The sequence below is a fragment of the Oryctolagus cuniculus genome, chromosome 17 (genome assembly GCF_051225735.1).
Source record: "Oryctolagus cuniculus isolate XC-2025 breed Fujian yellow rabbit chromosome 17, ASM5122573v1, whole genome shotgun sequence".
Classification (NCBI taxonomy): domain Eukaryota; kingdom Metazoa; phylum Chordata; class Mammalia; order Lagomorpha; family Leporidae; genus Oryctolagus; species Oryctolagus cuniculus.
Window position 1 is genome coordinate 11,118,905 of NC_142883.1, and position 27,366 is coordinate 11,146,270.

General features: G+C 51.7%; 1 protein-coding gene and 1 long non-coding RNA gene across 7 annotated transcripts in view; one reads left to right on the forward strand and one right to left on the reverse strand.

The window, feature by feature from the left end:
- Positions 1 to 2,356: 2,356 nt before the first annotated feature.
- On the reverse strand, positions 2,357 to 17,344 carry LOC127484495 (uncharacterized). Of its 5 annotated transcripts, none has more exons than XR_016224221.1 (3): positions 17,209 to 17,344; positions 13,564 to 13,630; positions 2,357 to 2,591 (listed from the first exon to the last, which is right to left on the reverse strand). It is a non-coding gene; the product is annotated as an uncharacterized LOC127484495 (long non-coding RNA). The 5 variants fall into 5 exon arrangements; XR_016224217.1 differs by lacking the exon at positions 2,357 to 2,591 and adding an exon at positions 9,522 to 10,213; XR_016224218.1 differs by lacking the exon at positions 2,357 to 2,591 and adding an exon at positions 9,561 to 10,318.
- Positions 17,345 to 17,594: 250 nt separating this feature from the next.
- WIPI1 (WD repeat domain, phosphoinositide interacting 1) overlaps positions 17,595 to 27,366 on the forward strand; it is a 39,024-nt gene continuing 29,252 nt past the window's right edge. The window contains exons 1-3 of one of the 2 annotated variants that reach the window (XM_070060406.2): positions 17,595 to 17,781; positions 24,348 to 24,430; positions 27,003 to 27,172. In XM_070060406.2, the coding sequence (XP_069916507.1) occupies positions 17,702 to 17,781; positions 24,348 to 24,430; positions 27,003 to 27,172 (333 nt within the window). In that variant the 5' untranslated portion in view covers positions 17,595 to 17,701. The remainder of the gene's footprint in view (positions 17,782 to 24,347; positions 24,431 to 27,002; positions 27,173 to 27,366) is intronic. The other variant, XM_089318216.1, reaches the window with a different exon arrangement.

A 27,366-nucleotide genomic window follows, 5' to 3' on the forward strand; every position in this document is an offset into this window, starting at 1 on the left:
TGTGGCCCAGCAGGTTAAAGCCCTGGCCTGAAGTGCCCGCATTCCATATGGGTGCCGGTTTAAGCCCCGGCTGCTCCTCTTCTGATCCAGCTCTCTGCTATGGTCTGGGAAAGCAGTAGAAGATGGCCCAAGTCCTTGGGCCCCTGCACCCACATGGGAGACCCGGAAGAAGCTCCTGGCTCCTGGCTTCGGATTGGCTCAGCTCCAGCCATTGTGGCCATCTGGGAAGTAAGTCAGTGGATGGAAGACCTCTCTCTGTGTCTCTATCTCTCTCTGTAACTATGTCTTTCAAATAAATAAATAAATCTTAAAAAAAAAAAAAAAAAAGAGTTCAGGGGCCGGTGCCATGGCTCACTGGGTTAATCCTCTGCCTGTCATGCCAGCATCCCATGTGGGCGCCAGATTCTGTCCCGGTTGCTCCTCTTCCAGTCCAGCTCTCTGCTGTGGCCTGGGAGGGTGGTGGAGGATGGTGCTTGGGCCCCTGTACCTGCATGGAAGACTGGGGGGAGGCACCTGGCTCCTGGCTTCAGATCGGCACAATGTGCCAGCCATGGCGCCCATTTGGGGGGTGAACCAACAGAAGGAAGACCTTTCTCTCTGTCTCTCTATCTCACTATCTAACTCTGCCTGTCAAATTAAAAAGAAAAAAAGAAAAGAAAAAAAAAAGAGTTCAAAGGGGCACAAAAAATTGCAGAGCCACTAATTTAATCAATAGGCGTTGATAATTAGGTTTGGATCATATCATTGTTCAAGGACACAAAAATAAATGAATACATGATCTGTGGGAAATTTCTGTATATTTAAACTCTTTATGCTGTCAATCAGTAGGCCAGCAAATATTGAATGAACACCTACTACATGGTCAGGTACTACTCTAGGATGTTCTGGGTGAAGATACAAAAGAGCCTATCTATTAGTTGAAGGAGACAGACAGTAAACATGTAAACAAATCAGCCAAGTTATGTTAGGTAATGACCACTGGTTTTGAAAGAAATACACAGGTTAATGGTATAAGAATTCTTAGGAGTGGAATGAAATAGGCCATGTGGCCACGGGAAATTATAGAACTCCCTTCAAAAGGACTTAATAACCTATACTATGTTCATGGATTGGGAGACTAGAAGAAAGAAAAATAAGAGCTGACCATGAAAATAGTATATAAAATGATGCAGAATAAGTGACTCCTGTTCTGCTGTGTGATAAATCTCTTTTTTGAAATGTCCCTCCTGGGGCCAGCATTGTGGCACAGCAGGTAAAGCTGCTGCCTGTGATGCCAGCATCTCATGTAAGTGCTGGTTCAAGTCCCAGCTGCTCCACTTCCAATCCAGCTGCCTGCTAAAGTGCCTGGGAAAGCAGCCAAAGATGGCCCAACTTGAACTCCTGTTCCCACGTGTGAGACCTGAAAGAAGTTCCTGACTCCTGGCTTCAGTCTGGCTCAGTCCTGGCTGTTGGAGCCATTTGGGGAATGAATCAGCTGAGGGAAGATTTTGTGTGTGTGTGTGGTCCTCTCTCTGCAACTCTCCCTTTCAAGTAAGTAAAATAAATCTTTTTTTTTTTTTAAATGCTCCTACTATTCTCTGGGAGTCTCCGAGGCAGGGGGCTTTCAAGAACCCAGGAGAGCCCAGCACTGTGGCTCACTTGGCTAATCCTCCACCTGCAGCGCCAGCACCCCAGGTTCTAGTCCCAGTTGGGGCGCCGGATTCTGTCCTGGTTGCTCCTCTTCCAGTCCAGCTCTCTGCTGTGGCCCGGAAAGGCAGTGGAGGATGGCCCAAGTGCTTGGGCCCTGCACCCACATGGGAGACCAGGAGGAAGCACCTGGCCCCTGGCTTCGGATTGGCGCGGCGCCAGCCGTAGCGGCCATTTGGGGGGTGAACCAATGGAAGGAAGACCTTTCTCTCTTTGTCTCTCTCTCTCACTGTCTAACTCTGCCTGTCAAAAAAAGAAAAAAAAAAGCCCAGGAGAAAGAAATGTCCCCAGAATGTCAATGAAAGTGTATGTGTATATGTTCCCTGGGATGAAAGACGGAGGCAAACAGAGCATTCCAGGGAGAGCAGTCAGATAAAGGTCATCTTCAGATGAAGCCTGCCTCAGACTCCCACCTGGGGGAACAGATCCCTGGGGAGGGAACAGAGCTGAGAGCCAAGCAAAGGGCAGCTGAAGTGCTTGAAGTCATGTCTCATCTGTCTGACGTCTTTCCTAGTCTTCGCACAGTCTTTATACTATGCCCAGTATGCCCACCGATGCATAAGATGATGCAGAATGAGTGATTTTTGTTTTAGTTCTCTGACCTCAGGGAAATAATTAAAAGTGTGAACCACACTCACTTTAGATACATATCAATGGAAACATGGTTGTGTTTTGGAGAAGCACACCAGCTTTTTATTACTTGTGCATCTTTATAATCAATAAGGAAAACAGGAGATCATGGGCATAATAAGTACCATAATAACTGCTGTCTTCAGTTTTAGCCAATGTGCACCTGCTGGTTCACATTTCCACTGATAACAGAGTTTCTCACTCAGGAGCAATGTGGGATTTAGAGTTGGTGCAGGCGGCTCAGCTCACAAGCCAATAGCCTTCTCATAGTGTTCCTGAAATTAAAGGAATACTCAAAACATCAAACGAGGACATGTCATTCCGTTCATCACCAACTGACACATTCTCCATTACATCTTGCCTCCTCTCACAGCTTCGGTCACTGCCTCTCCCCCAGTAACTCCTAGCACTCTCTCTCTCTCTCTGTCCCATGCAGGTACTTTCAACCCTGCCTAGACACACCCTCTTTGATGTCACACAGAGTCCTCATACTCAAAGGGATCATAGTTCAGTCTCCAGAGTTATTCATCCTCCTGTATTAGCTGTGTGCTTGGCCTCAGCTCTAACAAGACTCCTACATAACAGAGATGTCTGGGCTGAACCTAAAGCTTGCATGCAACCAGGTACCAATGCCTCTGAAGAACTGGTGGTAAGGGCCGGTGCCACGGCTTACTAGGCTAATCCTCCGCCTTGCGGCACCGGCACACCAGGTTCTAGTCTCGGTCGGGGCACCGGATTCTGTCCCAGTTGCCCCTCTTCCAGGCCAGCTCTCTGCTGTGGCCCAGGAAGGCAGCGGAGGATGGCCCAAGTACTTGGGCCCTGCACCCCATGGGAGACCAGGAGAAGCACCTGGCTCCTGCTTTCGCATCAGCGCGATGCGCCGTCCGGGGCGGCCATTGGAGGGTGAACCAACGGCAAAGGAAGACCTTTCTCTCTCTCTCTCTCTCACTGTCCACTCTGCCTGTCCAAAAAAAAAAAAAAAAAAAAAAAAACTGGTGGTGCACTAAGAGGTCTCACCACGGAGAACAGAAGGTTAGGGCAGGGTCAGGCCAGAGGAAGTCCAGTGTCTGCTTCAGACTCCTTGACTCAGCACCGAGGACTCCCATTTAACTTCATGACAAGAGGGTTCTGTGTCTAAGCTGAACAAGAACCTCCACGACATGTGAGGTTTTGTTGTTCAGGTGTTCAGAGAATGGTGAGAAAATCGTGCATTTGGTGCAGAGTTAGGTTGCTGCTTAGGACACCCACAACCCAGATCTGAGTGCCTGGTTTGAGTCATGCTATTCCACTTCCAGTCCCACTTCCTGTTAGTATCTTGGGAGGAACAAATGATGACTTAAGTAGTTGGATCACTGCCAGTCATGTGAGGGACCTGGATTGGGTTCCAGGCTCCTGGCTTTGGCCCGACCCAGCCTTGGCTGTAACAGACATTTTAAGAATGAACCAGCGGATGGAGATCAGTATCTCTCTCTCTCTCTCTCTCTCTCTCTCTCTCTCAAATAAAAGGGAAACATTTTTTAAAAATTATCAATGATCCATAAACTGTTATGGAGTTATAAGAGAGAGAGAGACAGAGAGACAGAGAGAGAGAGAGAGAGAGAGAATGGTTAGAATGGACATGGTGCCCTTGAGAATATAGTGTGGATTTGTTATATGAAGAAATTGTCCCTGACCACCATGGCACACACCAGGGTTTGCAGTTTGCAGCCACTGCATAAAGCTCATCACACCTACACTGATGGCCATAGTACTTTGAAAAAAATAAAAGGGGCTGGCATTGTGGCATACTGGGTTTAGCCGCTAGCTGCAGTGCCAGCATCCCATACAGGTGCCAGTTTGAGTCCCGACTGCTCCACTTCCAATCCAGCTCCCTGCTAATATGCCTGGAAGGCAGTGTAGGATGGTCCAAGTGCTTGGGCCCCTGAAGCCACAAGGAAGACCTGGAAGAAGCTCCCAGTTTTGGCCTGGCCAAGCCCTGGCCATTGTGGCAATTTGGGGAGTGAACCAGTGGATGGAAGACCTCTACCCCTCTCCCTCTCCCTCTCCCTCCCTCTCCCTCTCCCTCTCCCTCTCTCTCTCTCTCTCTCTCTCCTCTCTCTATAACTCTGCTTTCAAATAAACAAAAAACATTTAAAAACGAAAAAACTAAAGAGAGAATAAGAACTGTTGGCAATGATGTAGAGAAGCTGGAGTTGTACATTGCTGTAGGAGTGTGTGCAATTGCTATGGCAAACAGGTTGTTGCCCCTCAAGAGTTAAACACAGAATGACCACATGACCCAGCCACGCCACTCCTAGGATTCCAGAGGATTCTCTAGAGAACCAAAAAACAGGCACTCACGTAAGCTCATGCACACTCATGTTCATGATATTCACAACAGCCAAAAGGTAGAAGCGACCCGCATGACTATCAGATGATGAAGAAATAAAACGTCGGTGCATACATTCATTGGAACATTGTTCAGCCACGAAATACACACGCTTCAACGTGGATGAAACTTGAAAACAGGGTGCTAATGCGGTTACCTCCCAGAATCAGTAAACCCACAGACACAGAGAGCCAGTGGTGGCTTCCGGGGGCTGAGGCAGGAGGCGTGGAATAACTGCTTCATGGGCTGAGGATAGAAACATGTAGGAACGAAAAAGAGCAGACGATTGCACAACCCTGGGAATGTACTACATGGCGCTGGATTGTTCACTTTTACACGGTTAACTTTATGAGAATTTCACATCAATAAAAATTACTCAGCGTAATTCATCACACTGCCTAAGATGAAACCCAAAGGATCGTGTTTTAAAGTATTCATTTACTTTGCTGAGGCCGACGGAGCTCCCATCCATCGGCTCACTACCCAGATGCCCACAAAGGTGCAGCATGGGGGATGGTGGAGGGGCGGCAGCTGGGAACTCAAGTCAGATCGCCCATGGGTGGCAGGAACCCAATTATTTGAGCCATCACCACTGTCTTCCAGGTTCCCATCAAGAGGCACCGGCATCCCATATGGGTGCCGGTTCTAGTCCCAGCTGCTCCTCTTCCAATCCAGCTCTCTGCTATGGCCTGGGATAGCAGTGGAAGATGGCCCAAGCCCTTGGGCCCCTGCACCTGCATGAGAGACCCAGAAGAAGCTCCTGGCTCCTGGCTTCAGATCGGCCCAGCTCCAGCCATTACGCCCATTTGGAGAGTGAACCAGTGGAAGCAAGATCTTTCTCTCTGTCTCCCTCTCACCATCTGTAACTCTAGCTCTCAGATAAATAAATATTTTTTAAAAAAATAAATAAAATTTCTAAAAAATGAGGAAGCTGGAGTCAGGAGCTGGAGCCAATGACATAATCCAGGCACTGCAACATGGATGCAAGTGTCCCAGCCAGCGTCCTAGCCGCCAGGTCAAGCGCCCACCCCAATGATTTTAATAAAAGCAGAAGGGAGTATTGGGGGAACAAACTTCAGTGCGGTTATAGGGGACATCAGTAGGTGGCAGTAATGAGGAATCACTCACAAGGGCCCTCCCCAGCAAGGACAGACATCCCTCTAGGTGGACCCCAGAGGACAGGCCCCTGCATGTAGGAAGCATCTCCATGGACTCCCAGTTTTTATTAGGAAAGGTTTTGAAGGGAGCTCAGTGTCCCATAAAACAATGAGAAAAGAACCAGTGAAATGTGAGATTTGATAACAAAACCCCATTTGCACTAAAAGGCCAGTGAGGCCTAGGGAAATCCAAGTCCCACTGACAGCCGCCCTACACAGTAACCTGCCTCTCCTCATTCCCACTGAGTCCTTTGGATCCACCTCTGTCACCAGCTGCCCACCTGGTCTCCACCTGTCCTCGCCCACCCCTGCCCGACATCCTCTACCTGTGTTACTGCAATGAGCTCCCTGAGATGCAGGTCTGATGGTGGATCACCATCGCTTACACGCTCAGTAGAACTCACTGCTGAGAAAAAGCACGTTGTCTGGGGAAGCCCCTGGTGGGAGAGAAAGGTAAAATAATGCCTAATCAAGACAAGAGAGCCCACAGCACAAATCTTCAGCCCCCAAATCTCAGCAGCCTAAGGGACCAGACAAGAGGCAACTTCTGAAAATCACACACACTTGCTCTTTCAAAAATATTTGACAAAGGTAGGACTTTGGCATAGCAGTCGTGCACTGCATCCCATATCCAGGGTGCCCAACTGGCGCTTCGGCTGCACTGCTTCTCATCCAGCTTCCTGCTGGTGTGCACGCTGGGAGGCAGCAGGCGCTGGCTTAAGGACCTGGGGCACTGTCACCCACATGAGAGATCCAGTTGGAGTTCCTGGCTTCTGGCTTTGGTCTGGTCCAGCCCTGGTTTCGGTGGGCATTTGGGAAGTGAACCAGTGTACCGATAGTCCTCTCTCCATCTGTCTCTCTGCCTTCCAAACACAATGAAAATAAATAAATAGAAATAAAATCAGCGAAGTACAGTCCTCTCCCTTTCCATTCCTAGTAGACTGTTTTCCATTGGTAAACAAGACATTTTAGGCAAAACACAGAATCTCCACTCTAGGCTCTGGGAGCAGGAAGCCAGCATTTCCTCCAGCGTCCTGTAAACTGCGCTCAATGAAACAGCAATGAACCTGGTCAACGTGGGTTCTTCTCAACTTGCCGCAGCACAGGAGTGTACACACCGATGAGCCATGGGGTATCCAGTGAGAGGTGGTGGGGAGGGGCTTTTTGCAAGGTTTTTGTTTAGTGAATCTGAAAGCGAAGGTAGCCGGTACAGGAATGAGGTCAGGACTGGCACTGTCAACCCTGGGTATCTCAGAAATCTCTGCTCAGGAAGTAGGAGGAACAGCGAGGCGTGAGGGGTGGGAAGTCACCTGGGGCTGTGGCTCACTAGGCTAATCCTCTGCCTTGCGGCGCCAGCACACCGGGTTCTAGTCCCGGACAGGGCGCCGGATTCTGTCCCGGTTGCCCCTCTTTCAGTCCAGCTCTCTGCTGTGGCCCGGGAAGGCAGTGGAGGATGGCCCAAGTGCTTGGGCCCTGCACCTGCATGGGAGACCAGGTGCTGGCTCCTGGCTTCAGATTGGCGCAGCACACCGGCCGCAACGCACCGGCTGTAGCAGCCACTTGGGGGGTGAACCAATGGAAAAAGGAAGACCTTTCTCTCTGTCTCTCTCTCTTACTGTCTAACTCTGCCTGTCAAAAAAAATTTAATATATAAAGAATGAATTAGTCACTCAGCCTCGGGATTTGGGCAGCTGTGGTGTGGCCTCGAGTTCAAACCCGTTTTCTCCGGAGCACCTTGTTTCTGACTGTCAGGAACGTTACCGTCTGCCATCAAGGCTGACTTCCACTTCTGTGGGTCCCATGTGAGTTTTGTGGGTATTCCTGGAGAAAAGGGACCCGGGAAGGACTTATTAAACAATTTTACACAAGCAGAACACTCAGCTTTCTGGAGTCTTTAAAGAGAATTGTGAAACTCCCAGGACACCTGCAATTTGTTCTCACCACGGTTGCCTGGGTGATCTGTTTAAGATGCGCGTGTGTATTTTGTTTGAAAGACAGAGAGAAGGCTGGGGCAAGCCAAGACCAAGAGCTGGGGAGTTAATCTGGGTCTGCCACGTAGGCGGCAAGGAGCCATGGCCCACTTCCATCACCCAGGACACACGCAGCAGGAAGCGAGGATTGGAAGAGGAGCTGGAACTCAAACCCGGGTACTCTGGTACTGGATGCAGGTGTCCCGAACGGCCTCTCAACCACTGCCTATGCTGTGATGCTGAGTAAATGCCAGTCCAGACTTCAGCGGCTTCTCTTCCCCTATACTCCAGCCCGCACCCTACCTCCCAGCGTCTCTCCCTGTTACTCCACCGCCCCCTTCTCCCTACTCCAGCCACCTGGGCCTCCTGGCTGCTCTGTGAGCACTTATGTTCCTTTGGTTCCCAATGCTTTTCCAATCAATCCCTCCCTCAGCTCTGTGCAAATGGAACCTTCCAGTGGGGCCCACGCTGCCCATCCCATGCGACGCCTCTTTCCCAGGACCCCCAGCACCTCCTAGCCCCTGCCCCTGCTTTACATGTGAATTCTTAGATTCTACCCTTCTCTAACATCCTATAATAACCCCCAGCTTATCTGCAGTTTCAATGTCCTGTGATCAACAATGATCCAGAAAACAAGTTTGTACAATTTATTTGAGAGGCAGAGAGACACACAGAGAGAGTTTCCCTGAGCTGGTTCAACCCTAAATGCCCGCAAAGGCCATGGCTGAGCCAGGCCCAGACTGGGAGCACTCAGGTCTCCCATGTGGATGGCAGGGGCCCAACCACTGGAGCCATTACCAGCTGCCTCCCCTGGGTGAGCATTAGCAGGAAGCTGGATTGGGATAAAACTAGCCATCAAACCCGGGTGCTTCCACATGGGACGAAGGCAGCCTAAGCAGTGTTTTTTTTTGTTGTTGTCGTTGTTGTTTTTTTTTTTTTTTTTTTTTTTTTTTTTTTGACAGGCAGAGTGGACAGTGAGAGAGAGAGACAGAGAGAAAGGTCTTCCTTTGCCGGTGGTTCACCCCCCAAAGGCCGCCGCGGCTGGTGCACTGCGGCCGGCGCACGGTGCTGATCCGAGGGCAGGAGCCAGGTGCTTCTCCTGGTCTCCCATGAGGTTCAGGGCCCAAGTACTTGGGCCATCCTCCACTGCACTCCCTGACCACAGCAGAGAGCTGGCCTGGAAGAGGGGCAACCGGGTCAGAATCTGGCGCCCCGACCGGGACTAGAACCCGGTGTGCCGGCGCCGCAAGGCAAAGGATTAGCCTAGTGAGCCACGGCGCTGGCCCTAAGCAGTGTTTTAACCACTAAACCAAAAAGCCTTCTCCAGTCCAGCAATACTAAATGGAAAATTCCAGAAATAAACAATCCATAAGTTTTAAATTGTTTCTGTTCTGAGTAGCATGCCAAGGGTCTCTCCCCTCTGTGCACACCACGCCTCCTGCTAGCCATCTCGAGGATCAGACTGCTATGGCAGCACAGTTCTCATGTTCAGGTAACCCTGAATTTTACTTTAGAAGAGCAGTGATGCTGGCTTGTCAGATGAGTGAAACAGGAGCTGTGAAGTGCTTCCCTGGAGTGCAAAGGTGGAAGTTCTTGACTTAACAGGAAAAACTGTAGCTCATACAGCATTTGGTGCTATCAGAGGTCCAAGCACAGAGCAGCAGTTTGGAAGGATCCCCCTCGGACAAAAAGACTACCATGCACACTTAGTTTCCTTGTCTGTGGTCCCTCTGCCCACGTGAGCAAGCATTTTTATTTATTTTGTACAGCACTGTATCTCTAGGACCTGGAATCATGCTTGGCACATAGTGGGCACTTTATGGAATAGATGAATATTAAAATCCCATCCAAACTTCCCCTTCTATAGAGGAAGTGGTATAGGATGCCTCTCGGTTTCTAATTAACCCACCGTAAAGCCGTTTTGGAAGGACACAGGATATCTTACCACTCAAGCCTTTGTCAAGGTCCACCCAACCAGCCTGGAACTACTCCCACCGACCACTAGATGGCACTGTCCACCAAGCATCCTCGAATTCTTAGCGCCTCCTCCAACCCGAAATAAAACCAGCTTCTTCCAGCAGATGGGAGTTGGGAGGAATGATTACCCCGTCTCTGCTCCAGCTCTAGGTTAGAAAAAAACTTCAAACAGTGCAGCAGCCCAGGCCCACCCAGGAACGCCGATTAACCCTTTTCTTGGGAGCAATGATGAGAAAGATTTCCAGTAGTCCCCTTGGCAAATGTGAGGCGTGGGCCCCTTGAAGAGCTGCAGGTGCCCACAGGCTCCACTGGCACTTGGCCTTGTTTCTCCTGGCACAGTCCTGTCTCTTTCCCTCTGCCCCAGCCTCTCTGGAGGATGAAGCACAAGCGAAGGTGTCATTCTCTCTCCAGCCTCGAACTCCAGCCTGGGAACCAGTGGGAAGACGGGGTGTGGGCAGCGTCTCCATCACAAGGTGTCCTAGTACGTACCTCTGGGACTCGCCCAGTATCCCCCAGTCCTGGTTACAGAGCTGTACAGGTGGGTAAAAACTCGCCCAGTATCCCCCAGTCCTGGTCACAGAGCTATACAGGGGGATAAAAACTTGCCCAGTATCCCCCAGTCCTGGTTACAGAGCTGTACAGGGGGGTAAAAACTCGCCCAGTATCCCCCAGTCCTGGTTACAGAGCTGTACAGGGGATAAAAACAACTCGCCCAGTATCCCCCAGTCCTGGTTACAGAGCTGTACAGGGGATAAAAACAACTCGCCCAGTATCCCCCAGTCCTGGTTACAGAGCTGTACAGGGGATAAAAACTCGCCCAGTATCCCCAGTCCTGGTTACAGAGCTGTACAGGGGATAAAAACAACTTGCCCAGTATCCCCCAGTCCTGGTTACAGAGCTGTACAGGGGGATAAAAACTCACCCAGTATCCCCCAGTCCTGGTTTACAGAGCTGTACAGGGGGATAAAAACTCCTGGACCAGACAGAAGTCATGAGTGTAACACGAGAACATGCAAGGCTCCAAGCCAAGCTTTCTATAAAGCTTTGTTTTCTGTTTCAGGTGCCATCTATAGTTTTATACTCTAAAATTTAAGTCAATGTTATTAGCTGGCTTGCTTGAACTCATGTTCTTGGCTGGCCATTTATTTATTTATTTATTTGAAACAAAGAAATCTCCCATCCACTGGTTTGCTCCATAAATGCCTGCAACAGCCAGCACCGGACCAAGCCAAAGTCAGAAGATGACAACTTAGGGCTGGCGCTGTGGTGTAGTGGGTAAAGCTGCCACCTGCAGGGCCGGCATCCCATATGAGCGCCAGTTCGAGTCCCGGCAGCACCACTTCCCATCCAGCTCCCTGCTAATGTGTCTAGGAAAGCAGCAGAGGGTGGTCCAAGTCCTTGGCCCCCTGCACCCTCATGGGAGACCCAGAAAAAGCTCCTGTCTCCTGGCTTCAGATCAGCTCAGCTTCCAGCCATTGCGGCTGGAGTGTACTTTGGGGAGTGTACCAGCGGATGGAAGATCTTTCTCTGTGTCTCTACCTCACTCTGTGTAACTTCATCTTTAAAAAAAAAAAAAATAGATGAGAACTCAAACCAACTCTTCCACGTTGGTGGCAGGGATGCAGCTACTGGTGCCATCACCGCCCGCCTTCCAGGGTACACATTGTCAGGAAGCTGGAATCAGGGGCAGAACCAGGACCCAGGCATGCTGATCTGGGACACAAGTTTCCCAAGCAGAGACTTAGCCTCTGCCCCAGATGTCTACCCACTGATGGATCTTAAAATGTCCTGGTAGGCAGTGTTGTGGCGTGGTGGGTTAAGCTGCTAATTGCAACTCTAGCATCCCATAGCAGACTGCCAATTTGAGTCCCAGCTGCTCTGCTTCTGATCCTGCTTCCTGCTAGTGCACCTGGGAAGGCAGTGGGGGATGGCCCAAGTTCCTGGGTCCCTGCCACCCATGTGAGAGACATGGATGCAATTCCTAACTCCTGGATACTGACTTTGGCCTGGCCCAGCCCTGGCTGTTACAGCCATTTGGGGACTGGACCAGCAAATAGAGGAGCTCTCTCTTTCTCTTAAGTTCTGCCTTTCAAATACATGCATCTCTAAGGTATCCCAGGAAGGGGCAGGCATTGGCACAGCAGTTAAGCCCTGTTATCCGAGGGCCTCGGTCAAGTCCAGACCACCCTACTTCTGAGTCAGCTCCTGTTAATGTGCACCCCAGGGGGCAGCAGATGATGACTCAAGTACTTGGTCTTCATTACCCACGTGGGAGACCCCCACTGAGCTCTGGGCCTACCCAGCCCTGCTGTGGAGGGCTTTTAGGGAGTGGTGAGCCAGCCAATGGAAAATCTTTCTCTGCCTTTCTCTCTGTCTCTCTGCCTCTCAAAAAATAAAAATAAACAAATAAAATTTAAAACGTTGTTCCAGGGAAGCAAACTTCCAAGATTAAACCTTTCTATGTTAGCTTAGATAACAGACCCTTAGCTCAAGGCGTATCAGCAAACACTCATGGTGAAAACCACATCTTCAGCCGGCGCCGCGGCTCATTAGGCTAATCCTCCGCCTGTGGCGCCGGCACACCGGGTTCTAGTCCCAGTCGGGGCGCCGGATTCTGTCCCGGTTGCCTCTCTTCCAGGCCAGCTCTCTGCTGTGGCCAGGGAGTGCAGTGGAGGATGGCCCAAGTGCTTGGGCCCTGCACCCCATGGGAGACCAGGAGAAGCACCTGGCTCCTGGCTTCGGACCAGCGTGGTGCCAGCTGCAGCGGCCATTGGAGGGTGAACCAACGGTAAAGGAAGACCTTTCTCTCTGTCTCTCTCACTGTCCCCTCTGCCTGTCAAAAAGAAAGAAAGAAAGAAAACCACATCTTCATGAATGCATCATTGGATCAGCCTGTACTCATTGAAATTGCCTTAAAGTTCTTTTATGTATTCATCTGAAGTAGGGGGAGAGAGGGAGAGGGAGAGGGAGAGGGAGAGGGAGAGGGAGAGGGAGAGGGAGAGGGAGAGGGAGAGAGAAAATCTTCCATCTACTGGCTCACTTATCAAACGTCCCCAACAGTCAAGGCTGGGTCAGGCTGAAGCCCGGAGCCATGAACTCCATCCAGGTCTCCCATGGGGGTCGGGGGGACCCAAGTACTTGAACCATCACTGCTGCCTCCCGGGATGAGCATCACAGGAAGCTGACTGGAAGCAGAGGGGCCAGGACCAGCGCCAGGCACCCGGGCATCCCAGCAGTGCCTTCTCCTGGCCCTCAGCAAGGGTTTATTAAGAACCTGTGATTTGCCTTGGTGTTTTAGGAACATTAATGTGGAGGCCAAAACAAGACAGGGCATGAAAGAGAATGCAGGTAAAGTCCCCCGGATCACTCTTTGGTGAAAATACCTAAGTCAAGGAAAAACACAATGGTTGGTGGATTTTGCTCCCTGCCCGTCTCTTTGGAATCAGTACATCCACAAAGTAGGGCCCCATGTCGGGGGAGGGGGAACGGGGAGGGGGGGGCAAGGTGCATCCCAGGGATGGTTGCTGTCCCATGTAGACTATGTCTGTAGTCAGAGCCCCATGGCACCTGCTGAGACCCATCGCCCTGGCTGCTGACTTCCTGTTTGCCCAGCATACGAGTCATCTCCTTTCCCAGGAACCGCCCTGGAGTCCAACCTCTGCCCTCCTTCCCTGGAATTGTGGGGCTGAGTCCCTGGGCTGCCCTCCCCTCCGTGGCCCGTTACCCTTCCCCTCCCCGCTCCTCCATTGTCCCCAGCCCCCTCTCTCCCCTTTACCTTCCCGTGAGTGCTCCCATGCACGGTCCACCAGAGTTCAGCTCTTTCTCAGGTCACGTTCCGAGTGCTGAGACCGATCAGAAAGAAAAGGGAGGTTATTTCCTGTAGCTTGGTTTTACGAACATAGGACAGATTTTATAAAAAGAAAACAAGAGTGGCATTTGTTCACCTAGTAGTTACTCTAATTATAGACGGCTGGGTGTCCCGGGCAACCATGCTGGGTGACAGAAGGGTTGCGTCAGACAGGATGCCTCATTTCCAGCTTCCCCCTGTTGATGCCCCATGCGCGCCCTAATCAGCATTTTAAAATTACAACCTGCTGGTCGGCCGGATAGAAGGGCTTCCCAGTAGCCCAGCTGTGGCCTGCAATTCTGTATTACCAAAGCTGCATCATTTCCACATTCTCAGCCTTACTGTTTGTCTAGGAATACTGGACATTTGTTTTGGGGAGAAAACAGACATTTGGGAGTTCTCATTGGAAGACAGAGGAAAAAAAATCAAAATCTTATTCTGGCAAAGTAGTGTGTTCCCCCACCCCCGATACCCTTGGCTGTTGTTAGCGGGCAGGGAATTCACTGCTGCAAGAATATGGTGGGGGTAGGATGCCATAGCCAGCCCAGAAGTGTCCTCTCCCACAGAGCCCAAAACTGGGATTTTAAAAAAGGAATCGAGGGGCCAGTGCTGTGGCGCAGTAGGTTAACGCCCTGGCCTGAAGTGCCGGCATCCCATATGGACGCCAATTCGAGACCTGGCTGCTCCACTTCCGATCCAGCTCTCTGCTATGGCCTGGGAAAGCAGTAGAAGATGGCCCAAGTGCTTGGGCCCCTGCACCCACATGGGAGACCTGGAAGAAGCTCCTGGCTCCTGGCTTCAGATCAGCACAGCTCTGGCTGTTGCAGCCAATTAGGGAGTGAACCAGCAGATGGAAGACCTCTCTCTCTCTCTCTGCCTCTCCTCTGTGTAACTCTGACTTTCAAATAAATAAATAAATCTTTTTTTAAAAAAGAGATGCAGACATCTTTAAAAATGATGTATTAAAAAAAGGAATGGCACACCTCCGTATTTATAAGCCCTTCCCTGGCTTTCTATTCGAACAGACTTCTGGGAATGTTTTCGAGGGCGAGGCCTCTGACAGGGGTCACAAACCCACCTCCCCACCAACCATTTCCAGACAGCAAATGTATTTGTTTTGGCCCACGGAGTATTTTTTTAAAAAACAAGGATTAATTTTATTAACATTTTTCAAATTATGTAAATATTTATAGAAAAATAAAATCCAGACAAGGCAGCCCTGGGACGTCACTTCCAAGTGGGTGGTGGTGGACGCGGACCAGGACCCAGGAGGAGACATGTAAGGGGCTCACTCCCAGGCAGGGCAGGGCTGGAAAGGTGACTGGTTTCTCTCACGCCTGCATCACTGAGCCCGAACCTTAAAATGACGGCAAACATTCTGTTCATCTGCTCCAGCGAGCTGTCAGAAACTGACACGGCCCTAAATATCTGTTCAGAGACCTGGTTTCTGAAAGCCGGACGCCAGGCTTCCTCCTTCCTAAAACTCCTCCCTATTCTTCCCCGACACTCCATCCCCAGCAGTCACCACGTCCTGCCGTCCACTCCTCCGAAATCCCAGTGAGCAGGAGCCACCGGCCACGTGAGCACTGCAAATGTGACTAGAGCTGAACTGAGACACACGTAAATGTTTCGTTCTGAAAAAAAAAAAAAAATCTAGATCAACTCAAGTAATATATATTTTTTTTTTTTTTTGGTTTTTTTTTTTTTTTTTTTTTTTTTTTTGACAGGCAGAGTGGACAGTGAGAGAGAGAGACAGAGAGAAAGGTCTTCCTTTGCCGTTGGTTCACCCTCCAATGGCCGCCGCGGCCGGCGCGCTGCGGCCGGCGCACCGCGCTGATCCGATGGCAGGAGCCAGGAGCCAGGTGCTTTTCCTGGTCTCCCATGGGGTGCAGGGCCCAAGCACCTGGGCCATCCTCCACTGCACTCCCTGGCCACAGCAGAGGGCTGGCCTGGAAGAGGGGCAACCGGGACAGAATCCGGCGCCCCGACCGGGACTAGAACCCGGTGTGCCGGCGCCGCTAGGCGGAGGATTAGCCTAGTGAGCCGCGGCGCCGGCCAAGTAATATATATTTAAAATCATATATATACTTAAAATCATATGTATACAATTTATTTGAAAGGCAGAGCGACAGAGAGAGTTCCCATCTACTGGTTCACTCCCCAGACACTCACTACGGCCAGGGCTGGGTCAGACCAAAGCCAGAAGCCCGGAATTCAATCCAGGTCTCCATGGACGTGGTGAGGACCTAAGCCAACCAGGATGTGCCTTAGCGGGAAGCTGGAATCAAGAGCACGAGCCGGGAATCAAACCCAGGCACCCTGTCTGCACTCCCAGTATGGAACTGACTCCAGGATACCAGGCAGCCTTAACCACTCCACCAAAAGCCGGCTCCTGAAAGAACATTTTTGGGCTATTCTTAAATGAACGGCTGTCAGTAAAATTGCTGTGCCCATTTCTTTTAAGTGTATATTCTAGAAAACTTAAAATTGCTTATGGAGCATACATTTGTGGCTTTTGTCTTTCTACTGGACAGCACCACCTCAGCAACTCTTGATTGGTCTTAACCTTCAGGCCTCGCTGCCCTCAGAGCCTCGTCTCTCACGCCCCTTCACTCTCAGAATTTCACATGAGTCCCCCAAAGACTTCTAGAACTTTCCCCACTCTGAATTTGTCCTGCTCTCCCTGGCTGAGTTTATCTGCCCAGGACACTGCTTTTATCACGAAACACAAAACACCTGCTCCCCACTCTAAAGTCCAGTTTCTCAATGGCAAACCGACAGTAACAGCTTCCTCTGTAAAAAGCGTTATACACTTTATGCAATTCTCCCAACCACCTAGCCCCTAGCCGGCCAGACTCGGTTTTCTAACTAGAACAGAGAGAAGCGCAGCATTGAGCTGAGCCTGGATTTGCAAGGTTGCAAAGACGCCTCAGTGAACGAACCCAGATCTTTCTTTCCAAGTAACACGGATAGCTTAGACAACACGGCACCCAGCTCAACAATCAGCACCTGTGCATCTCCTCGCTGAACGTGTGTGTGTGAGGGTGTGTGTGTGTGTGTGTGTGTGAGGGTGGAGGTGGGGAGAAAGAACAAGAGAGTGAGAACAGAAACTGCTACATTTTGCCTTTCAGAAAACCCAAGCCGGAAATCTAACCAGAAAAGCTTCAGAGAAATAGTGCTTTTATTTTTTGGTGATTTATTTTCTAGTCCCAAGGCTCATCCAACGTGCAGGATTTTGTCCCAAATGAAGTAAACCTGATGGATGCCAGGCGTGGTCTTGGTCCTTTGCAGGGCGCGGGGGTCCCACGCGGCACCGTGGGCTCCCCGCGCACGGTTCGGCCACGCGGGGCTCCGGCGGGCTCTCCCGCGGACTGCACCGCCGCGCCTTCCTGACAAGGCCGGGCAGGATCCGGGGAGATGGTCTCCCCAGCAGTAGGAGCTCGCAGCCGCACGGCCACAGATAAGCCCGAGTCAGCCACTTCGCTCACAGCGGCTTGAGGACTCCGCAGAAGGGCGCGGCCCTGGCGTCGAACGCTGGCTACCGAGCTCTGAGTGTCATGGGCAGACACTCACACTCGCCAGGCGGTTTGGGTGGGGCAGGAGCGAGCGCGTCGCTTTGTCTCCTCTGCGGTGTCCGAGGGACGCAGGTGCCGGAGCCCAGCCAGCCGACCCGGAGGCTCTGGCAATGAAAACACCACCACGTGGCCTGCAGCCTTTCCGTCACGCGCCTTCGCCCAATGGCAAACCGCGACGAGAAGTCGGGGCGGGCCACCAGCTCTGGAGAGGGCCCGCCCACAGGCGCCGCGGATTGGCCAAAGGAGCGGCACCTGCCCCCCGGCCATGGGCTCGGGGCCAATGGTGGCCGACAGTAGGGGCCCCGCCCCGTCAGCTGCTCGCTTCCGCGAGACCCGCCGCCCGGGCGGCGAGGGGCGGGGCGGATCGGGAAGGGACGGGGCGGGGCTAGGGGCGGGGCGGGGCTGGCCGCCCGGCCGGGGAGCCGGCGCGGGCGGGCTGCTGAGGTGGCTGCCGCCGGCTCGGAGCTGAGGCTTCCCGGGTCGAGCCCCCGATGGAGGCCGAGGCCACGGACGCCCCTCCCGGCGGGGCGGAGGCGGCGCTCAGCTGCTTCTCTTTCAATCAGGACTGCACGTAAGCCGCGGCGCCGGCCCCCTGCCCGGGAAGAGGGGGACGCAATGTCCGCGACCCAGTGGTGTTGTCCAGACCGCAAGTTGCTGCGAGAGACGCAGGCCCGCGTCCCGGGAGGGCGTGGGCGGGACGGCTGGGGGCTGCATCGCGCTGGCTGGGGTCTCGTTAGCCACCCCTCCCCCCCCCCGGCGGCGGGGTTCGAGCCCCCAGCCCCCCGGCGGGCCGAGCCAGAGGACCGGAGTCTGCAGAGGGAGGGGGCTGGGGAGGGGTGGAGGGAGGACTCGGACTGCGGGGAAGGGGCGGCATGGAAGCCGCGACCCCGGCCGGGCGAAGGCGAGGTAGGGGCAGGGGTCCCACACGAAGGCGAGAGCGGGGACGGAGGCCCGGCCTGCCGATCCCAGACGCTGTGGCGGGGGCGCAGGGAGATGGCCGTGCGGAGAAAACTTTCCCATTTGTCCTTGAGCATCCCAACGTGGCATCTGGGCAGGGCCTGGCTCCCAGAGGCAGCCTATCCCTGCGGCGCGGGGCGCCTCGCCCCGGGGGCTGGGGGTGGAGGGAGCCCGCAGCGCCCACCCTGCCCTGCGAGGTCTCCTCCGAGTCCAGGAGCCCTTCCGGGGCCCACTCGCTGTGTGTGCTTCTGAGTGGGTTTTTAATGTTTCACTTGGATGTCTACATCTGGACTTTGGCCAAAAAAAAAAAAAAAAAAAAGAAAAAGAAAAAAAGCCACCACCAACCCGGAATTGCTGGACTGAGACTTGGGCACCTGCAGGGTCCTGTCTGGAGCGCACGCCTGTCTGTGTCCCGCGTCCTGGAGGGTCGCATCTCCTTGGGGTCCCCCCCCCCCCGCCCCAGCATCAGGCAGATCGGGCAGGGATGGACGCTTCCCTCTTTCCCACTTCCTGCTGTACCAGTTTCCTTCCGCCCTGTTCCCGTGCCTTGGCTGCCAGTCGCTGGGCTGTGCTAATATTGAACATTCAGTGGTGTAATTAAGGCCGTCGTGTACCATAAGCAACCTTGGCTGCCATTCCCTCTGTGTTTTTGTTTAAAAACAGCCTGCCCGGAACAATATGCCTTTGTTTGGGAAAAAAGCCATATGTGGAGTCAACTCATGGAGTGGCTCCATGGCTTGGTTGTGAGTAGTCACTCATCCAGGCATTTCTTGACCACAACTGTCGCTCCCCGTCTTCGCGGAGGAGCAACACAGGACCCTGCGCTGTTCTTTCGTCTGCTCGGCCCTCCCCGGGTTTGCTGCTGGTTCTTCCCGGGTTGGCTACTATCCCTTCCACCTCCGTGGAAGGGCAGTTCCCCCTGGCCACATTCCCCACTTCCGCAGGGGAGCGGCACACCGCCGGCCGGCTTTCTCGGGGGCTGCACGGGTGTTCCTTCAGCTAGATGTTCCCCATAGATGTTCCCGGTGCATGCCGTCTCTCTCCTCCTTTATAGTCCTCCTCCGCCAATCCCAACTCGGCTGAGTACGCTGCTCTCCAATCAGGAGCAAGTCCTACAGTTAATTGGTTGAACTGGAGGCAGCTGTGCGGAAGCTGTTTACTTCTCTCCCAGCGCCATATTGTGGGAGAGCAGATGCATAGAATAAGTCCTAATTCGAGCAACTCAGTCTAGTCCGGATTGCTCCCCACAGATCCCCCTTTCTTTTTATTTTTTGGCGTTGATACGCGCCTGTCTTCGGTGTCCCGCAGCACACACTCTGCTGTACTTGCTAGAGTTGCCACAGGCTCTTACAAGTCCTATCAATCAGGAAAACCGAATCCGGGTCCTCTCTTCGCCATTGTGAGGAGGTTTTTAGGCGCTGATGCGTGCCTGTGTTCGGTGCCCTGCAGCGCATGCTCTGCTCTGCTAGAACTGCCTGCAGGTGTTTACAAAACCTATCAGGCAAACCGAATCCAAGCCTTCTCATTGCCGTATTGTGGGGGAGACTTATTAGTGTTGGTTTGTGCCTATCTTCGGTGACCTGCGGCTAGCCGCCCAGGTGCTCATCGCCTCACTAATCGGGCAGACCGAATCCAAGCCTTCTAATTGGCATGTTGAGGGGAGGCCTTATTTTTCTCTATTTCTCTATCTCCGGGCATTCCTACCTCTCCCATTTCACTTCTATCTTCCAGCATTCCCATTTCTCTTTTACTTCACTTCCAAACTTCTGTTTCTCTTATCCCCGCAGCTTCCCGCTCTCATTCCATTTCTAAACTTCTGTTTTCTCTTATTCCCGCGGCTTCCCGGCGCCTCGCCCTGCCGGCAGCTTCACGGCTCCGCGCAGCTTCCCGGCGCCTCGCCCCGAGGCTGCTTCTCCGCGCCTCGCCGGCTCTGAGCCGCTTCAGCCCGCGCCTCATCTGCGCGGCTTCCCGGCTTTGCGCGGTCTGCGGTCTCCACGCTTAACCCTTTCGCGTCTGAACCACGGCCTACGCCAGCGTTCCCTATCTATTCACGCCCCGTGCTCTCTCTGCACGCGGCGGCTTCCGCGAGTAACACAGCGTAGCTCACGTGTCCGCCACTAGGATTCAATCTAAGTTCCCCGGGCTAGCCTGGCGAATTCAACCCAGCGTACGTCTCCGCCCCACGATTTGGCTTCCCGTCCTTTGCTCCCCGGGCTAATCAGACGGATCCCAATCTGGCTTACGTCTCAGCTTCTGGTTTCAACTTTTCGCCCCCTATTCCCGGGCTAACCTGAGAACCCCAAAGTGGCTTTCGTCTCCGCCTCGGCCTGCCCCCCGCGGCTTCAATTTCCCTAACATTTTTCTCTACCCGGTATGTTTCCCCAAGCTTTCCTCCAACGATATTCCTCCCTCATTTCTCCTGGCCTCTCCCCACAGTCCGCGTCCGAGTCTGTTTGTTCTAGCTTTCACTTTCGCTTTCGACCTTAGAGATTTCTCCCAGCTTCCCCCCGTAGTCCGTATCTGAGTCTATGCCTAGGCTTTCAATAGCTTCTTCCGGCACCCTTTTTCGTCCGGCTTTTCCCTAGGCTGTTTGCTAGTCTGTCTCTCCGGTAATTTCCCACTTCTTCCCGTTTCTTCCCTCTTAAGTTTGCTATCCGTCCTAGGTTTCCTATCCGAGCTAGGTTTCCTAATCCGAGTCAGGTTTCCTATCCGAGTCACGGCACCATTATGTCGCTCCCCGTCTTCGCGGAGGAGCAACACAGGACCCTGCGCTGTTCTTTCGTCTGCTCGGCCCTCCCCGGGTTTGCTGCTGGTTCTTCCCGGGTTGGCTACTATCCCTTCCACCTCCGTGGAAGGGCAGTTCCCCCTGGCCACATTCCCCACTTCCGCAGGGGAGCGGCACACCGCCGGCCGGCTTTCTCGGGGGCTGCACGGGTGTTCCTTCAGCTAGATGTTCCCCATAGATGTTCCCGGTGCATGCCGTCTCTCTCCTCCTTTATAGTCCTCCTCCGCCAATCCCAACTCGGCTGAGTACGCTGCTCTCCAATCAGGAGCAAGTCCTACAGTTAATTGGTTGAACTGGAGGCAGCTGTGCGGAAGCTGTTTACTTCTCTCCCAGCGCCATATTGTGGGAGAGCAGATGCATAGAATAAGTCCTAATTCGAGCAACTCAGTCTAGTCCGGATTGCTCCCCACAACAACCCACAAAGAGAAGTACATATTGCAACATTCCCCCAGATCTGTATACTTAGAATATCCATAAAATATTATGTGCAAAACCCTCTGGCGTTTCTTTTTTTTTTTTTTAAGCTGCTTGCCACCCACTGAATTGTTTGCAGGATCCCCTTGTGGGCTGAGACCCACCTGATGTTATAGATAAATTCTGTTTTGTAAGAAACATTTTGCAAGAGGGTATGGCTGTGCAAATGCCTCAGTGATGTTTTCCTTCCCAGTTGAACACTGGTTAAGGAAACGAGTTAGTTTGTTTCCAAGTAGTAAATATTCTAAGTGCAGCTTTGTGATAATGGATTTAGGGGGGAAATGACGTTAATTTTTATTCTGCTTATTAAGGAATCCACAGTAAACCCCAGCTTCCTAGAGCAATTAGACAAGAATGTTTTTTTCGAAACTGTTCATTTTCTTAGTCCCTACTGTCAGTGCTGTGTGCCTGGAGGAGGGCCCTCCTGGCAGCTTTGGCTGCCTATAAATAAAAGTTCTTGTCACCGTCAGTTGCTTTGCGCCGCAAGGGTGTGACATTGGATTTTAAAATAAGTCCAAGCCCCTTTCCCAAACGCATTTAGATGTGTGGGTGTGTGCTTTTCTATAAATGTAGGCTGAGTTTGGGACCCAGTATTTCTGGAGAAGCTTAGTAAAGATGGCTAACCTTCACCAGTCTCCTAGAGCCGCACTGCGCTAGACACTTGAGCTACATTTTGTAATTTGGTGGGTAACACATACTTGTCCCAGCCCTCATTTGCCTGTGTGATGATGAGACTCTTGTTCCTATAGGAAGGCTTTATGAGTCAGAGTCTAAGCTTGGATTTCTTGATCCGGTCTGTTTGTGGTCAGGAGCATGGCTTGTTTTTATAAGTGAAGGAAATGTCACAGCAATCGCTAGAGTCTAGGGTGAAGCCTTAGGAAGCAGCTCCTGGCTGCTTTTCCAGTCGCTGTTTAGTGTGGTTAATACTGCAGCTTTGGTGGCCAGTACTGTGGCATAGGAGGTTAAGCCTCCACCTGCAGTGCCAGCATCCCATATGGGCACCAGTTCGCATCCTGACTGCTCCTCTTCCAATCCAGCTCTCTGCTATGGCCTGGGAAAGCAGGGGAGGATGGCCCAAGTGCTTGGGCCCCTGCACCTGTGTGGGAAACCCAGAAGAAGCTCCTGGCTTCTGGCTTCAGATGGGCCCAGCTCTGGCCATTTGGGGAATGGACCAGTGGATAGAAGACCTCTCTCTGTCTCTCCCTTTCTCTGTATGTAACTCTGACTTTCAAATAAATGAATAAATCTTAAAAAAAAAATAGCTCTGGACAGCAAACCTTGGTCCTAGCTGCACTTCTGCCATTGTACGAATGTCTAACAAACTGAATCAGCTGCTCAGCAGGTTGGAGGACTAGGGACAGAACCTGCTACCTTGCATATCCCTAGATTCCAGTGAAGAACAAATGTCTGGGTAGGATAAAAATTCCAGGGAAAATCATGTGACAGACTCTTTTTTTTTTTTTTTTTTTAGGTTAGTGAAACAAGATCCTGGGCCATCCAGGCTTGCAGTAGTGAGTTACTTATTTTAGTACGTGGTTCCCTGTGAAGGGCGAATCTCACCTCTGCATGATGTTGTTAATGTTTTTTCACTTATTTTTGTTTATTTGAAAGGCAGAGCAGTGGAGACAGAGGTCTTCCGTCTACTGGTTCACTCCCCAAGTTCCTGCAACAGGTGGAGCTGGGCCTGCCAAAGCCAGGAGCCAGGAACTCAGTTCCATCCTAGTCCACCCATGGTGGCAGGGCTCAGGTACTTGAGCCATCTGCTGCCCCCCAAGGCGCATGTTAGCAGGGAGCTGGATCAGAAGCAAAGTGACAGGGACTCCAACTAGGCACTCGGATATGGGATGCCAGCCTCTCAAGCTGCAGCTTGACCTGCTGTGCCACAAGGCTGGTCCTTGTTTTTGTTTTTTTTTTTTTTTTTTTTTTTTTTTATGAGAAGGTTGGAGTAAACCATGTGAAGGTGCACTTCAGCTCTGGGATCCTCTTTTCCCTGGGAAGTACGCGGGGTCAGACTGCTGCGGAGTGTGCTCCGTGTAAGGTTTTGCTCATCACTGAGGCATTCAAGGCAAGCAGGAGGGAGGTGGCTGGGATCCCCAGCCCCTGGACAAAGTTGACTCATTTGCTTTCATCACGAGGCCAGGGACACCTGGATTCACACCCTGCCTTTGTCCATTGGTTGAAAAGTAAAACATAAGAAAGCCACATTATCCCAGATAAATGTTTAGTTTTTATTTTGTCTGTTCATTGTGATGACTGCTTTGTGGTGTAAAGCAGAGTTCTCAACTCTGGCTGCATGTTGGAGTACTTGAACTTGACAGAAACCCACTTAAGCTCCCGACAGAGCTGAATGTCCAGCCACAGGTGAGAGCCACAGGTTTAAGGTATCTGGGATATTTTTGTGGAAACCGATGAGAGGAAGGAGCGGTTCAAGTTTGTTTACTAATGAAGCATGATGCCTACTATGAATGTATATTTATTTCTTCAAGGAAAGAAAAATAATTGACCACTTGGTAAAGTGTGTCTCAAACAGCAAAAAGACCTCCTACTTGTGTTGGAGGCGGAGCTATATGAGTATCCTTAAACATTCCACTTTTCCTGTCTGCCCAGCGAGAACGCATACTGAACACACATTCTGGTAGGTTTGACATGTTTTTTAATGACAGAGCCCAGGCAGTTTCATGTCTCTTAATCATCCCCCCCCCTTTTTTTTTCCAAATTGCCTTTGACCTTTTTTCCTTTTATGGCACCTGCTTGCCTGACAAGGCCTGTTTCTCCAGGTAGGAAGCCATCCATGCCATAAGCTCCTGGAGATGTGTGTTCACCTGGCTTTTTTGAGGCTGACGGGGGAGGGACGTCTGCAGACAGCTCTGTGGCTGGAGAGTGGTATCTGTTGTCATCCTCTGTGTCCTTATCCTCCGCAGATCCCTCGCAATTGGAACCAAAGCCGGTTATAAGCTGTTTTCTCTGAGTTCTGTGGAGCAACTGGACCAAGTCCACGGAAGCAGTAAGTTGTGTGTCAGAGATCTCAGGGACATGAAATCCTCCCTCTGGTCTTTAATCAGCAGTGCTTTGAGGTTTCTGTTTTTCCTTCCTTAACCAACTGTGACACTTAAGGAGTCAGCATTTTTCAGATGTTAATATAAATCCTTACCTCCCCTTGCTTAAAAACCACAATGAAATGCTCGTGTAGATGTGACAAGAGCCTACGCAACTGTTTTTCTTTGCAAGCATTTTCTTTGGAATCATATTTATTGGTCCTGTCCCACATATTTATATACACAGTCATCTGTTTTTATAATTGTCGAACCAAAAGGTCATTTGTGATTGCTTTCTGCCATTATATTGGCACTGTGGAATTCAGGCACAGAAATATTTTCTTTGTTTTAATAAAGCAACCCTATTCGATTTCCATAGCCTGTATCCAAGATGCTGAAGTCCTTTTAGTGGATATTAAAAATGGGTCGGGGTGGGGTTTGACCTGGCAGTTCAGCCGCTTGTTGAGACGATCTCATCCCGTGTGAGAATGCCTCAGTTCAAACCCTGACTCTGCTCCCAGTGCCACTTCCTGCTGACGTGTACCTGGGAGTCAGCAGGTGGGGACTCAGATGGTTGGGCCTCTGTTGCGCAGGTGGGGAGCCTGGGCTGTGTCCCTTTCCCAGGCGTTTGGGCAGTGAACCAGTAAATGGGGGCTCTGTGAGTCTCTTTCAAACAAATAAACAATAAAAAATATGAAAGCTCTGCTGTGGCCCGGGAGTGCAGTGGAGGATGGCCCAGGTCCTTGGGCCCTGCACCCCATGGGAGACCAGGAGAAGCACCTGGCTCCTGCCTTCCGATCAGCACAGTGCACCAGCTGTAGCAGCCATTTGGGGGGGGGTGAACCAACGGAAAAGGAAGACCTTTCTCTCTCTCTCTCTCACTGTCTAACTCTGCCTGTCCAAAAAAAATTTAAAAAAGCTTAAAAATTGACTATTTTCTCAGTGTAATAGTTGATACTTTCATCCTAGTGATGAATATATAACCTCAAGGTTTTCTGGAAAGACACTGGTTTGATAAATATTTTGGACTCCTAATTTACTTGTAAGGTATCGTTTTCATGACACCATTTCCCTGAATATCTTGTTGTGCGTCTGTCCTGTGTTGTTCCCTCTGGGGCTTACGCAAGCACGAGAGAGGCAGGCCCAGGAGAAGAATGTTCTCAGAAAGACACTGAGGCCTACTGCAGGTGCTCGGAGGTGCTCTCCTGGTCATAGCACTGGGTCAGGATTGTTTTCCACAGGGAAGGGATCCAGAGAGGGCCAGGGTGCATAGCAGGATGGGGAGGGGAACAGGTTTAAGTGTGTTATTGCCCCCCGCCCAGTAGTGGTGTCTCCCCAGCAGGACAAGGATTCCGAAAGCAGGGGCTCGCAGTCGAGTCATCGCTCATCTATGGAACAGTGCAATGACTAACCCAATAATAATCACTGTGATCTCCAAAGTAGCCGGATGACAGCCAGCACTGTAGCGCGGTGGATCTACGATGCCAGATCCCAGATCAGAGTGCCAGTTTGAGCCCCAGCTGCTCTGCTTCTGATCCAGCTCCCTGCTAATGTGCCTGGGAAAGCAGAGGGACATGGTCCAAGAACTTGGGCCCCTGTCACCCATGAGGGGGTCTTGGATGAAATTCTGGGCTCCTGGCTTTGATCTGGACCACTTCTGGCCATTGTGGCCGTCTGGGGAGTGAACCAGTGGATGGGAGATCTCTCTCTCTCCCCGTCTCTCCCTCTTTGTCACTCTCCTTTTCAAATAACTAAATAAATCTTTTAAAAAAATAGCTAGAAGAGAGGATTTTGGATGTTGTACCACACAGAAACGACACATACTCGAGCTGATGGATATTCTGATTGATCGGTACACAGTGTACACATGTATAGAGACAGCACATTGTACGTGCAAGTTTGTACAGTTATGTGTCAACTCAAGATAAGAGAAGCATTTGACCGAGTGGTTAAGACGCTGGCTAGGATGCCTGCTTCCCACATTGGTGTGCCTGGGCTCAGTATCCATCTCCGGCTCCTGACTCCAGCTTCCTGCTAATGTGGGCGTGAAAGGCAGTAGCAATGGCTCGTGTAATCAGGTTCCTGCCAAAGAGAGACCTGGATTGAGTTCACATCTCCCAGCTTAGCCAAATGCTCGTTGCAGGCCTGGAGCGAGAATGAGCTGATGGGAGCTCTCTCTTACTGTCTGTCTCTCAATAAAGTTTTTAAAAAGAAAAGAGAAGGATACCCCCCCCCCCCCCCCGCCGCTGCCCAGGAAAAGGGTGGGTTGAGGTGGTCCAGCCTTTGGCAGGAGGAGTCCAAGGTCAGAGGCAGCCCTCCAAATCCAGACTTTGTGTCTGGCCATGCTGTGGCTAGCTTTCTCTATACAGACCTGGAAAGGAGCATGGGAGGGCTAGCTTGGGAGCCAGCAGCGGAGGGTGTGGTTCAGTATGCAGAGGGCATTCGCACACTGCCCTGAGCTGCTCCCTGGTCCTGGGGTGGGAATCCCTGCCTGAGTGAGCCATCCCATCCGGGTAACTCTGCTGCCGCTTGCCCTCCCAGATGAGATCCCGGATGTTTACATCGTGGAGCGCCTCTTCTCCAGCAGTCTGGTGGTGGTGGTCAGCCACAGCAAGCCGCGGCAAATGAACGTGTACCACTTCAAGAAAGGCACGGAAATCTGTAACTACAGCTACTCCAGCAACATCCTGTCCATAAGGCTGAACCGGCAAGTAAGTGGGCGAGACCCCCGAGGGTTCGAGGTTGCTGATTGGAGCCGCAGGAGAGGACAGACGTCATTAACGATGAATGTCTTTAAAGTGAGCCTCAGATTCTGGAGAGGCCTGTGACACGCGGGCCCAGGAGCACAGGGGTAGCGGAGAGAGGCCATTCCACATGCTCGTCTTTGAGGTGTGCCTTCCGTGGT